General features: G+C 41.5%; 1 protein-coding gene across 1 annotated transcript; it reads left to right on the forward strand.

Annotated features, from left to right (window-relative positions):
- LOC119772207 (dynein regulatory complex subunit 7-like) lies at nt 1-9,717 on the forward strand. The gene is made up of 15 exons (XM_038268547.1): nt 1-144; nt 1,536-1,640; nt 1,952-2,090; nt 2,168-2,293; nt 4,004-4,192; nt 4,272-4,430; nt 5,348-5,569; nt 5,651-5,788; nt 6,090-6,156; nt 6,239-6,367; nt 6,440-6,568; nt 7,547-7,773; nt 7,907-8,101; nt 8,613-8,723; nt 9,251-9,717. Exons 2-15 carry the CDS (start codon nt 1,561-1,563, stop codon nt 9,335-9,337), a joined length of 1,998 nt encoding a protein of 665 aa, XP_038124475.1. The 5' UTR covers nt 1-144; nt 1,536-1,560; the 3' UTR covers nt 9,338-9,717.
- Nucleotides 9,718-13,491: the final 3,774 nt, after the last annotated feature.

Raw genomic sequence — 13,491 nt, forward strand, 5'->3', positions numbered from 1 at the left:
GTGTCACAGCAGGACTGATTCTGCTCCGAGACAAGTTGGAAAACCTGGGCTGCATCCTCCAAGGACGCAGTCTACCTAGACTGGATCCTTCGAAGTCCTTGAACATAAGGAGACCGGAAGAGTTTTGGCTGTGAATTCGAACAGGTATACCCTCGGCGGGTTTTAACGCCGTAAGCTCTGTTGCTTAGCAACCGTGAAGTTGACACACAAAGCAGAAAAAGAATGAAAACCGAAGTTTTCTAAACTGTTTGTTTATTTATTTCTTTTTTATTATAAAGTGAACAAAGACTACATTAACAAGAATCAAGAGTGGAATAAAGGTTCCATCCACAGGGAGCAGGAACAAATCAAATCAAATGTAATGATAGAAACCTTAGTCAGTTAAATAACCTGCTGCTGTCATCACGCACATCTCTGATGTTGCTGCTATTTTCAAATATCCATTACTGTAAAAATGTCCATAGCTGCATATTGGTTATTAATTCTCCAGTTTTATATTGTTAAAGCTCTTTACAGAATTGTATTGTTTTTTTTTTTTTTTTACTCTTCCCTATATGTCATTGTTATACATTTTTCAAGGTCCTCATTTGTGTGACCATTTCAATAATGTTTCTGCTGCTGTAAATTTGCACATTGTGGGACAATAAACGGATTTTCTATTCTATAATAGGGGTAGAAAGATATAACTAAATCTAAACAGTGTATGAATAAAAAATATATCTGCAAAATTTCTAATATTCAACAACAAAAAATAGGTAGTTAAGCATATTGTGCAAAACAGCAATAAAACAATTAAAATCCTATCAGATTTGTCCTTAAATTCCAGCCAAACCCATTTACACAGTAACAGATAAAAACCTTTAGATAAATCAAACATTACCGCCACATATCTGACTCAATAACCATTAAAACAACTATTTTCATTCATCTCAGACGGAGCTATTCACTGACTTGTATTTGGTTAAACTGAACTTTTCACCACTGTTCGGCGCCAAGTAACCTTTCCTCTGATCAGGGAGCAGCCGGCTTGCTTGGTCTCGCAATGAATCCTGGGTAAACCAAGGATACCGAGGATACATCGGACCCGTCCTTCAAATCGTCTTTAACAGGATAAAATGTTAAAGACAGAAACTTTCCTGCACTACACTATTAAAGGAAAAGGTTTTCTACAATTCTGGATGATAGCTTTCTTAGACTTCATTTTATTAGTTTTTAGCTAAAAGATGTAATGAGTAGAGTAAAAAGTTGCCTGAAAAAGAATTACTTTAGTAAAGTATAGACGGCCAATATTTATACTTCAGTAAAGGAATGAAGTATTTGTACTTTGTTACTTGACACCTCTGTAGATAATTCAATAATAAAATGTTCCCCTCAGTCCGATAAGGAGATATAGAGACTGAAGTGTGTTCTATTAGCTGTAGTTCTATGGGTTAAGCTGCTTCTGTCTTGTTCAAAGCTACATTAAAGAGAAAAGGATCATTGATGTAACAATCTGCTTTGTTTTTTTCTGGGTTTGTGATGTGGAACCTCTGCAGACCCCTAAGATTCCAGCTATTATCCATGGAGGCAACTGGAGCAGGCAGGCAGATGGAGAAGCTGCAGGAGGATCTCAGCAAGCTGCAGCTTTCAGAGGAGCTCATGTGAGCCTTCAGAGTAACTCCTGCAATGACCATTATCTGATGTTCAGAGTCTGTTTAAGATGAGGCAGGTATAGATGTACATCACATAGACCAACAGCAGTTTAGTCCATCGCTGGTCACAGCGGCTGCAGCGTCTTTTGATCAAAGGAGATGTTAACCTTAGGTCCATCTAGAGGATTTGATTTTTTCTCTCACTGACCAGTAGATCTTCAGGGTGTGTTGATGTGACGATAACAGGGACAGAAAGTTTGGTTTCACTCTGGAAGCATTTTACCGTGTTTGATCAGTGGCCTCTTTTTGTCCTTCTGCAGGCCTGAATCCTGCAGGATCAACTCCCCAAAGGAAGAGCAGCTGCTGGAAACCGCAGACAACTTCCATCAGCAGTATGTGCTCCTGCATCCTGATAGTAAACCTCTGCTGCTCTGCCCCGTCAATGAGTGTGGCGTCAGGGTAAGGATGAGCCCTCCCTGTTTGACCTTTGCCCCCCGCTCCCGGTCTGATTCCTCTGGATTCTGTCTTCCTTTCAGAAGTTCATATCCACCACGGTTCAGCCTGTAGCCTCGAACCTTGGTGACCTCTTCTACTGGCAGGACTGTTCCTCGTTCGTAGCCGACTTCCTGTCCCTGCGGCCTCTGGAGCCGCCGACTGAGTTGGTCAGTATGGAGCAGCACCTTGCACCATCGCTTCTCATGTATCATCATTCAGTCAGAATTAAAAACCGTCAGACAAACAGTTCTTGCTTCGGACATAGCTAAGGCCAAAACACTGAATCCGATTTTGCATCCGATCCAACAGAAAATCGTGCCTCAGAGGTCGTGGCTTTTAGTGCTCATTGAAATTCAAAAGGGATGTTTTTTCCTGCAGGGGCTACGCAGCGCGACTAAGAGAGAGCCCAGGTCTCTTTTAGTCTGACTATGCAGCAACTCAGCAGCAATTTCATGGGTCTGACTGACAGGAGGAGAGATGTGGTTACAAAGTAAAATTCAACCAATTTGGGGGAAAATACAAAGTAAAATCTGTTAATCTGCTGGGGAAAGAGTCAGCTTAAAGTCACACATTGTGTTAGTAAGCAGGAAAGACTGGTGTAAAAATAGTGAATGAAACATTAAAATAGAAAACTAAACCCATGATAGGAGATCAGGGAGACTGAAAAGAGATAAAGTAGTGACTCTCTTTGAGGGGCAGGCAGAGCAGGTAAGCGCAGCGTATCTCTCTAACCTCTTTATGAAAAAAAAGAAAGAAAAACTTCCCAGATCTCTCTCTGAGAATCACCTCTCTGCCTCAGTCAGCATAGAAACCATCCCACCGTGTTTATCGCTGGGTTTTTCTTTTCTTTAGCCCTAGATCTCATTATGATTTTAATATATGAACATTCTCTATCTGTTCTGGTTTGAGATGCTGCACAGACTCGTTAAGTTGAGCTTTGCTTTATAAAATGCACCACTGCTGTATTTTTTTTAGTTTAATTAACCAATGGGTGTATAGCACAGAGACAGAAGTAAAAAAAAAAATCTGCTCAGATCTGCCCACCCTGCCCAGTTGGACCCTCTCTATACGCAGTCAGTGTGACACAGGAATGAACCTGGATGCTTTGACTGAACTCTCCTCCTGTCTGGAAGGATAACAAGAACAGAGTTAAGCTTCTGCTTCAGTTTCTTGGCTCCATACAGTATCATAAGGACGCCAACCAGCTCCTGCATAAGGCTGGGAGAGCAGAGCAATGACGTCAGCAGCTTCAGCTTCAACTGAAACAGCAACTGTTCTCATGGCTGAGCTGGATGTCATACACAGAAACCTTCCCTGTCTGAGCAGGCAGAGACTGAGCGAGAGCGCCACAAGATCAAGAAGAAGAATGTTTGGAGGACTCAAACTGTGCCAAACATGGCGGTGGGGGTATTATGCTGTGGGACAGTGTGTTTCTGTTCTGCGGCACATAGAGAATGAAATAAGGGGAGGGTCTTCCACCTGACAGCTGGGTGTTGTAGCCAGCAGCCAATCACACGACTGATACCAGCAGACATTTTGATTGTAGTTTTTACACCGTTTGACCATCAGCTGTTAGCAGGTCATTGGTCGGAGCTGATTGCTGCCATCATCTCCTGGTTGGTCTGTCGTCCTTCTGAGCACTGCCTGCTCTGACCTCTGACCTTTCAGGGACATTCACTCCTTAATCACCAGCTGGCTTTAAACTATCCACCAGAAAAAGTCCTGATCTCTCTAAATAGTGAGCAGCCTCATAACCCTTCTCACGTTGAGATGAGCATCAGTTCTTTGTGGAAGCTCACTGTTGAGCCTTTCCACCCTGACATTGAGATAACACCTGCAGGGTCTTCAGATTCTAACATGCGGACCTCTCGTTGCAGCCCAGACAGCTGTTCTCCCCCACATATGTGTTGAGCAATCAGAAGGCCACCTGTTTCGAATCCTCCACCCTGCTCTGCAGCATGCTGCTGGCCCGGAACTACCACGCCTACTGCGTCAGCGGCTACACCTCCAGAGAGATGTGCCTGCTGGACCAGAGCCTGCAGCAGTGCCCCCTGTTGGACACGGAGGTGAAGTTGGGTTTTTGGGCTCCATTCTGTTGGTTTCAGAGATCGTAGGCTCACAGCATACCTGTGTGATTCTGTGCAGGAGGTCCAGGAAGAAACCTCTGAGCAGAGACAGCAGCAGAAAGACATGGTCAGGCTTCTGGGGGAGCTCGGAACTGCCTCTCTGATGGAGCAGGAGAGGCAGGAACAGGAAGCTGCTGAAGGAGCTACAACAGCTTTGCTTCAGAAGGAGCTACAGGAGGTAAAGAAAACTGTGGTGCAAATAAGCAAAGGTTCAGAGATCATCTGATCATCTTCCAGCTCCAGCGGTGAAGCACATCCACCTGATTCAGATTGATCCTTTTTCTGTACTGAGTGAAGAAGCAGCCTCTGCTCTTCAGTTAGAGGTCTTAGAGAAGAATCAGAACCATATGAGTTCTCATAGGATACATATTGCAGCAGTGACATCTGCTGCCATAAACTCACTTTAAATGCCTATTAACTATCAAACAGCTCATGGGAATGGCTTACAAACAAGTTAAATCAACTTAGATGTTTAACAGGAGCATGTCAAGTCAAAATGGTGACTAATAACAGATCATAAATCTAAGATACTAGAGTTACCAAGCAAACATAAAACATCATTAAAATAATGGGAACACCTCATTATGCACACAGCTAACAGGATGCAGCATAATAACTAATAACAGTCTAATAATTCAAATATCATTACGCAACACAAATTAAACTAGTGTAACATAATGAACAACAAATGATTACTTATGATAAGTCAGTAAAGAACATCAACCATAAAGGAAACTGTCAGCACCAGCTACATGCAGCCACTCACAAGGATGTTGCTCTGAAGTTTCCAAAGTGCTGAAAAAGCTCACCAGCAGGTGGCACTCTCACTCCATTCAGGCTTCCACTCAGGTTCAAAATAACAGAAAAAACAACACTCAACACAGTTTAGCATCATGAAATGTTAATGTCCAGTAATATGCAGGAGCCTGCCTCACAGAGCTCCTCTGGGCAGCTGGAGGGTCAGAGGCTGCTTGGTGCAGTTATTGAGGTGGTCCTCTCGGTCCAGGTTGGGTTGGAGCTTTTTGCTCCATAGAGGGAAGTTAGCAAACAGCTTCCTGTTTTATGTCAGGTGGTTCCCGTCTGACTTCTTCTCAGCAGATTGAAAGTCGACGTCTTCCTGACCCCCTGGAAGGACTTCGGATTCACTGCTGGGTTCTGGTTCTGTCGGGAAAACACGACATCGAGGAGAACTTCTTCATCGACCCCCTCACAGGAAGCAGTTTTCCCACAAACGACAAGAACTTCCAGTCCATAGAGAGCGTATGGGACAACTACAACTGCTATATTAACAGGCAGCGGTGCATCGATAGCTGCAAGGTGAGTCCACAGCAGCTGATCCCGGTCAGAACCGGTCCAGATAGAACATCAGCCCTCTGATCAGGATGCTTCTGCCGTCAGCAGGATGTGTGCTTCAACTTTGAAGACCGCAATCTCTGGGAGAAGGTCTTAGAAGGTGCAATCAGCCAACAGCAACTGGAAAAACTGGCCCTGAGAAGGGAAAAAGAAGGTTCAAAGGGAATGGCCCAATTGATGCAGGTCATCCAACCGCCATCCAACTATCATCTTACACTCATCCTACATCATCTAACCATTATCCAACTTTATTCAACAATCATCCAATATCATACAACCATCATACAACAATCATCTGATATCACCCAACCATCACCCAGCTTCATTTAATTATCATCCAATACCATCCAACCTCCAATCAACCGTCACACAACTTCAATCAACCATCACCAACCCATCCATCCACCCATCATCCATCCACCCATCCATGCATTCATCCATCCACCATCCATTCATCCATTAACTGTAAACTCTTGTTTAATAGGGCATTATTCCCAGGAAGTTTGTCCTCCACAGCTCTTGGGTCAGCTACATCAACATCTCACGTGAAGGTAAATGCAGAAGCATGAATGATTAATTATTTTATTTCTAGAAGTTTTCCAAACCTCAAATACCTGTCCTGCTGTCATTCAGACTTGAAGAAAAGGTTTCCAGGGGGAAAGAAGGAGACGCGCTTCAGGAGGGCAAAGCTGGAGAGGTTTTCACCAACTGTGACCAAAGATGGCCTCATCCGCAGATTAACAACATACAAAGACCTGGACTGTTAGTCAGACAGGAACAATTTAATGTTCAGAGTTTGTTCCTTCTGCCAACATCTATGATCCTATGTTTCAGGCACAGAGGTCACCAGGGTCAAAGAGTGGTACAAAAACAGAAGTGATTATTTGGAGGAGAGAGAAATTAACAAGGTGGAGAACGTGACTACTGAGCGCTTCAGATCTCGAGGAATTGGGACCCTTTTATGTAAGTCTTCTCCTGAACGAGAACTATAGACCGAATGGACTGATTTCTCTTCTGTGAGCAAAGCAGAAGCAGATCATGCTTGGGTTTGAGTGGAACATTCTGGTTCTAGTGTGTTAAATCTCCGAACCATCACCAAAGCACTCTTAGAGCACTGTCGTCATTCAGCATGTCTGCTTACTTCATACAGTCAAACATGGCGGTGGTTACCGCTGATATCAAACAGTTAATAATTTGTATAATTTGATATGGATTTGATTTTTGAGAGTTTCTTAATCATTTAATAATCAAGAACACAAATCATCAGAATTAATTTCTTCAAATGATGGTTGTGAGGCTATTATCATGCAATAGGTTTACATCAAGTCACAGCAGAGTTTGCTGAATTGGGCACAGTGGTTTTTAAACAAGCCGTTTCAGTTAGCTGCAGAATCTTGGGTCCAAATCTAAGAGGCAGAATAAGCCTTTCCTGAAATGGTGTCATGAGCAAAGAAACAATGTGGATCGGTATTTTTCCTTATTGTTATGCTTAGTAACTTTGTTTTGAAGGGAGCATCGAGTCACTTCCAAGTCATGTCACCAATCCTTTCTGACGAAACCAAGTCTGGTCTGAAGTCATAGTCCTGGCCTATGCTGAACCCTGCTGGGTGCTTCATCAGATCAAACTCTGACTGTCTTCTGATGTTCAGGCTCTTCTGTTTGGCTCCAGGACACAATCACAATCAGAAAGCTTTTCAGGAATGCTGGTGTAAATTCTCAGTCATCCGGGTCACGGCAACCACAAACAGGCTCAAGTTGGAGACAACCGGACTTGGCTCAGTTTTTTGGCACCTTAACACCTGAGATTTCAAAACGTCTTAAAAAAACATAGGTCCATTTGCCTCCAATTTAATCCTGTTTGTGCTTTTTAGGACTATTCCTGTCAGGTTCTTCTGTTCTCACAAAATGATCTGGTTCTAATTCTGGTTCTGCTCTGTTCAGTTCATAGGTGGAAACCAGTGAGTTCTGGTATTGAACGGATGATGCGGTTTGAAACCTACAAAGGGTTACCTGGTCTGAGGCAAAGAGTGTTATCGCCACAGTTCCTTGAGGAAACCTTTTTGGACCGAAGTGACTTCCTGTATTTCAGACGCGTCACCTTCAGGCTTGACGATCAGCCTTTGAAAGCCGATCATCCGGGAACCCCGCTGGAGGACCTTGGTGTGCTGGTAGGAAGGCTGGCTGACCTGCCTCTTCATGGACTTGCATCTTCCCGTCTGGTTCTATAGAACTTGGGCCGTCTGCTGTAATTGTTTCCACCTTTGGGTTGATGCATGGGCTCATATTTCTCATCCCTTTCAGAAAGTGGTGGAGCGTTTCCATAGGAACCAATCCAAACCAGCCAACGACCACGTGGCCCAGCGGGTGTTTCTGCTGCCAGATTGGATCCTGTTGACCTATCACCTCATGGACCACTACACTATCCCTTCAGCAAGGCGCATCAGAAGAATAAACAAAAACTTTCCCATACCTCCTGACCTGTGCTCCGAGTTCCAGGTACAGCTCATGGCGAAGCGTGGTCCTAAGATGGCATGGCCCTGCTGTGGCCCCTGTGCTGTCTGGCACAGCCCACACCATCCCCTCTGCATCATTTCCTTTCTGGTCCATCATGAGTCAGCATATTTCATTCTAGTTCTGGGTGGTTCCTAACCAATGCAGAGACCTGAAATTCTGCTTGGTCACCAAAAAAAGAGGTCCGGTCTCTCTTGCATTCTTCAGATTTCCCTGGCATCCACGCTGCCACCCTCAGGCTTCCTGCAGAGATATCTGCATAAAACCAGGAAAAATACTAAAAATAATAACATGAAATCCATCAGATTAGTTAACAAGATTAGTTTTGCATTAAAGCTAATCCAAGGCATTATTTTATTTGTCATAAAATGTTTCACATGCAACAAGTTTCCTGAAAAAGCATTTGGATTAATCTGTGAAGAAAAACAGGAGACCCGTTTTATGAAAAAGCCTAACGATCTAAGCTTCCAGACATTCTGAATGTTTTTGTTTCCAGGCGGACCGCTCTCTGAAGCCTCTGGGGCCGCTGTCCTTCTGCAGGCTGTTGGATGACATGAACGCCGAGGAATACAACGTGGCCCTCCAGATCAAAGAGTCTCTGATGGAGGTAGGAACGTGTCAGCAGCTCCAGCAGTACTGAGGTCCAGTGGCCTTTCTATTCCAGAAGATGATGAGCATAGATCTGGGAGACACGAGGAGAAGAACTACTCCTGGAGTTCAGGATCTTCCATCGGCTACATCTTGCTGTTTACCCACAATCCTCGCCACAGTCATCTGCTTGCTCCGTTAGCGTCTTCTATCCTACGGTTCAAACACCCCCCCCTTCTCCTTGCAGACGATCTAACACTCTGTTATGAAGTTTGGGGTTCACCATTAACTTCCACATCTTTTATAGAACATTTTGGTCTGTTAAGACTAAAAAAAGTGGAAGAAAGCCAAGAAAGTTAACTTCCAATGGTTCATAAAGGACAATAGAGACATGGGTATTTAATCTGCAAATAAGGAAAATTAGGCATTACCTCGACCACTAGATGCCAGCAACGTGCTTCCTGTGTGAGCCTTGGCATTTTTACAACCCAGAGTATCTGTGTGTCTGTCTGTCTGTCATAAAGCAGTCTGTTACTCCTTCCCCAGGTGGAGAACTTCCTGGCCTCCAGAGAGCAGCAGGAGAAAGAGTTGATAGTTTTCTCATCAGTAATGGACCGGTTTAAATGCCTTTAGAGGGAAGCTGCAAAGATGCTGCAGACTATCGCTGATCCATTCAACAAGGAATTCCCGGTTTGGGGACAAAAGAAAAGCAAAAGTAGCCCCATCCGAAGGAGGCGGCGGTCGTGTCAGATATTTACTCATAAACATGAGATCCGTAATTATATATTTGTAATCCATGCTCATAGACTTGTGTTTAGAGACTTATTTCTGTGTACTCAGTTGTTATAAGATGTGTGTTTATGTGACTGTTATGAAGTGCAGTTTGTAGTTTTGCCACAATGTGTTCCTGTTAGACTGGCAAGAAGGGCGCCAATGCATTTTTTTTTTCTGTTGACCAGCTCCTGTTCTCTGTTTTGAGCACATGGTTTTCTGAGGGTCTGGTGAATAAATATGCCAATAGGGCAAAAGAAAGAGTTTGCCTCTGTGTCTGTGTTCCCCCGAGTTCAACCCTGGTGAAGCTGCAAAACGCAACATAAGGTCCAGGATGCTGAGTGACTGATGTCTCTGTTGCAGGGCATTACATTTCTCTATCAGCAGGAGGCGGGGTCATGTCACTACCAGGTCCCCTATCGAGCACTGAGCACTAACTTGAGTGAGAAAGAGAAAGGGTTTCAATATTCATTATTAATGGATCAGTACAATCTTGTTTAATTAAACTGTTACAGCTTTATATTTGCATAAAAAACATTTTAAGTTTGAATAAGAAGTAGATCTGATGAGTTAATCTAGACTAAAGGTTGTGTAGCATTAGAACTTTATATAATGCAGAAGACTGTGATGCAGTTTAGCAACATTGTTTAATAGCAGGTTTATAACAGCTGTACACTACAAACATGAGCATCAGATTTTAGACTAACTGTAAGGTGCAATATAATAAAATTAATATTCACATCAGCATTGCTAATGTGAATATTAATCTCAGCTGTGGGAAGGAAACACTAATCCTGAGATATATGTATATTTATTGATTTTGTATGTTTTATTGTGCAGATGTTTTAAAGTTTTTCTGTAAACCAGACATACAGAAACATAAAGGAGTTAAAAACAATGTTTTGTAGAATACATCCTTTTGTTTTCTTTTTTTTATTTTTATAAACTTGTTTATGAGTATTTGTTTTCTCTTTTAATAGTGATATACAAGATTTAAATCGTGACACCCTTTGATTAAAAGGAGGGAGTGTTCTTGTTTAATATGAGGCTTATTAATAAAAATATCCTCCATTTTTTTAAAGAATTAATTGCAAGTTCAGTCGAGGCCAAACTTTACAGCTCTTTTGATCTTTTTTTTGGCTTTTTAAATTTGATCCATAGGGTTTAGTAATAAATATTATTTCATTTTAAATTTCTCTTGTTGAAAAATACAAATTTAATTCAAAAATACTTCATTCATCCCAAAGGGAGATTAAATAAATGAATGCAAAGGGCCAATAGGATCTCTATAGATGTATACAATTAGGGTTGTTTCAATACTCTCCTGAATAATCAAAGATTTTATCCACATTTCACTTCATATTTAGTCTAGAATTCTCAAAAAACTTCTTATAAAATATATATATAAAATTCTTGGAGCTTTTTTAAATATCATTATTTCATTCTTTGCTGGGGGGTGTTTTAACATTTAAACCAAGCTCCCCTCTAAAAGTTTCCACTTAAAAGACAACTGCTCACTACACTGGAAAAAAATCTAAATCTAGATAAGTAATTTTTTTCTTAAAATAAGTGCATTTGTTCTTGAATTGAGAAATTAAAAGGGAGCTGTTGCCAATGATACAAAACAATTTACATTTAAAATAAGAAAACGCAATTGTATTGTCTTATTTTAAGTGCATTTTATCTAAATATCTTATTTTAAGAGTAAAAATACAAATTTTATCTCATTAACCTACTCAAAATAAGGGTAAATACACTTAATTTAAGAAATTTCTACTTATTTCTAGACCGTTTTTCCAGTGTACCATTCCCTCCTACCTGAGTCATCTTTAGCAGATGGCCCTTGCTGGGTTATTAAATATATCAAGAGTAAGAAAGTAGTTAATCTTATTAAAGTTGCTAGCAAGTATATGTCATTTTTTATTGAAAGCTCTGTGTTTCCACTTTGAAGCTTTCTCTCTCCAATTCTTTTCACAAAAAGAGGTCACTTGGGATAAACTCCTTAAATAACACTTCATGATGTATTAAATAACCAGGAGACATAACAACAGATTTGGACACAAATGATAATCTTACTTAGATCAGAGAAGTTGCTTAGAGTTACAGAAGGCAGCTGCTTACCAACAGGGCTCACATCTGGTTGGAGTGGCCCTAAATCACAGTCAGAGAAACTTTTTATAGAACTCCAGGCTGCAATGGCTTCAGACATGGCTTCAGCTTTATCAAAATATTACACTTTGTTCTTAGATCGCGGACGCTGCTCTCATTCTATTCCAAACTCTTTGCCACCTACATAATGAAAATGATAACTGTATATCCTGACAGAGGAACTGTCCTAAATAGATACAACTATTGGGAAAAACATTAGTTCTGACTCACAGGCATGCATTATTAGGGTTTAACAGACGCATCATCAATAAGGATAATCCTGTCTAATTTGATCACTGGTGTTTCCCAACACTTTTACTCATTCTGTTTATTCTGCTAACTTGTGTTTTCCTTGTTCTTACATTTGATTGTATTCCATCCATCCATTTTCTGACAGGGTTAATGCCAAGTGGGGTTACGAGGGTTGCTGGTGTCTCCAGCTGTCTGCAGGCAAGAATTTTATTGTATTTTTTGTATTTATTTAATAAAAAAAGAAAACCTGAGGAATGTAGATGCCTGATTGTATATTGAGAAATAAAATAGGTAACTTTTAACTAGCTCCACAAGTGGCCTGTTCAGGAAAGACACAGCAAGGCAGACAAGCTATGAACCTATTCTGCTAGTCATAGTGAAAGAATCAGGAAACAGGCCAAGATCCAATTTCTATAAACAGAGGTGTTGATGGCAGCAGCACAGCTGATATTTCTCTCCAGGATGGAGTCACAGCTGAATAGGAACAAATCAGATGAAGCTACTATGACAACCCGCAACCCAGCCACTACGTTTTGCAGTGTGGACCAACGTAGTGGGGGTACATTTTCCCATGAGACTGGGTTGACTATGACTAGAAAAAGCAGAGAGAGCATGACATTATGAATTGAGCTTGACAAATAGTGCAGATTGGGAGAATAGAGATGGAATGGCAGAGAATGAGGAAAAGTGGTCCCTATGTCCTCCAGCAGCCCAAACATATAGCAGCACAAATAAGATCAGGATAACTATTTTGTATGAAGTACAAGAAAGGTAAGGCCACAATAGGCCACACTCAACAGTAGAAGCCCAACAAAGCCTTGTTTTTATTTAGAAAACATGCAAATTGGAACAGATGATCAGGTCCACCCCTTTGGAATGGGGTTCGTTTTGCTTCTTTTGTTAGCCTGCAATGCCCCATACCTGTCTATGTCTCTGAAAGCGAGGTCGTTAAAGGAAATTGTTGGCCTGGCTGAATAGGTGAGGTCCTTTGTGTAACTATACAGCGGTTGGGGTTGCAGTGATAAGGGGAAGGGATCAACTTAATTGCTGCATTGTATGTTTTATGTTTTTTTTATTTTGATGGAAGCGAAAATCCTTATTATCTTTCTTAGGAAATATTTGCTGTATACTGCAGCTTTCCTGAATAGGTAGCTCTGCTCTGCTTTTGAATCCAACCATCTAATACTTGTGGGGTTGTTTACTATAAAAAACAAAACAAAAACAGACATTAAAAAGTTTATAAATATTCAAATTTATTAGTAAAAAAATGTTGCTCTAAAACCTCTGTACATCTAAAACAGTCTGTTTCTGGAGGCTAAATGTGTTCCTTTCTAACTGTTTGAGGGCCACCAAATCAGTATATACTGTGGGACAGACTCTGGTTTCAAAGCTGGTTTTATAAACAGGCTTTTTTGTCCTGCTGGAAGGGGAAACTCCTCCCCAGCCTCTGCTCTAGTCCTTCAACAGTTTTCTTAATGGCTTGACCTGTATTTATCCATCTGTCATCTCATCAACACAGACCAGCTTCAATGTTTAGGAAGGGCCTACCTACAGCATGACGCTGTCACCTCAGGATAATACTCAGTTGGTGTTTGTTGCCCAGCTTTGACAACACA

The sequence above is a fragment of the Cyprinodon tularosa genome, unplaced genomic scaffold (assembly GCF_016077235.1).
Source record: "Cyprinodon tularosa strain WSP-4 unplaced genomic scaffold, ASM1607723v1 ctg701, whole genome shotgun sequence".
NCBI classification, from domain to species: domain Eukaryota; kingdom Metazoa; phylum Chordata; class Actinopteri; order Cyprinodontiformes; family Cyprinodontidae; genus Cyprinodon; species Cyprinodon tularosa.

Excerpts from the sequence above, each read along its gene's own strand:
- LOC119772207 (XM_038268547.1), top strand. The coding sequence starts at position 1,561 with ATGGAGGCAACTGGAGCAGGCAGGCAGATGGAGAAGCTGCAGGAGGAT. Across the intron at positions 5,570-5,650 it reads GGTGCATCGATAGCTGCAAG|CAGGATGTGTGCTTCAACTT; the intron begins GTGAGTCCACAG and ends TTCTGCCGTCAG. Across the intron at positions 6,368-6,439 it reads AACATACAAAGACCTGGACT|GCACAGAGGTCACCAGGGTC; the intron begins GTTAGTCAGACA and ends CCTATGTTTCAG.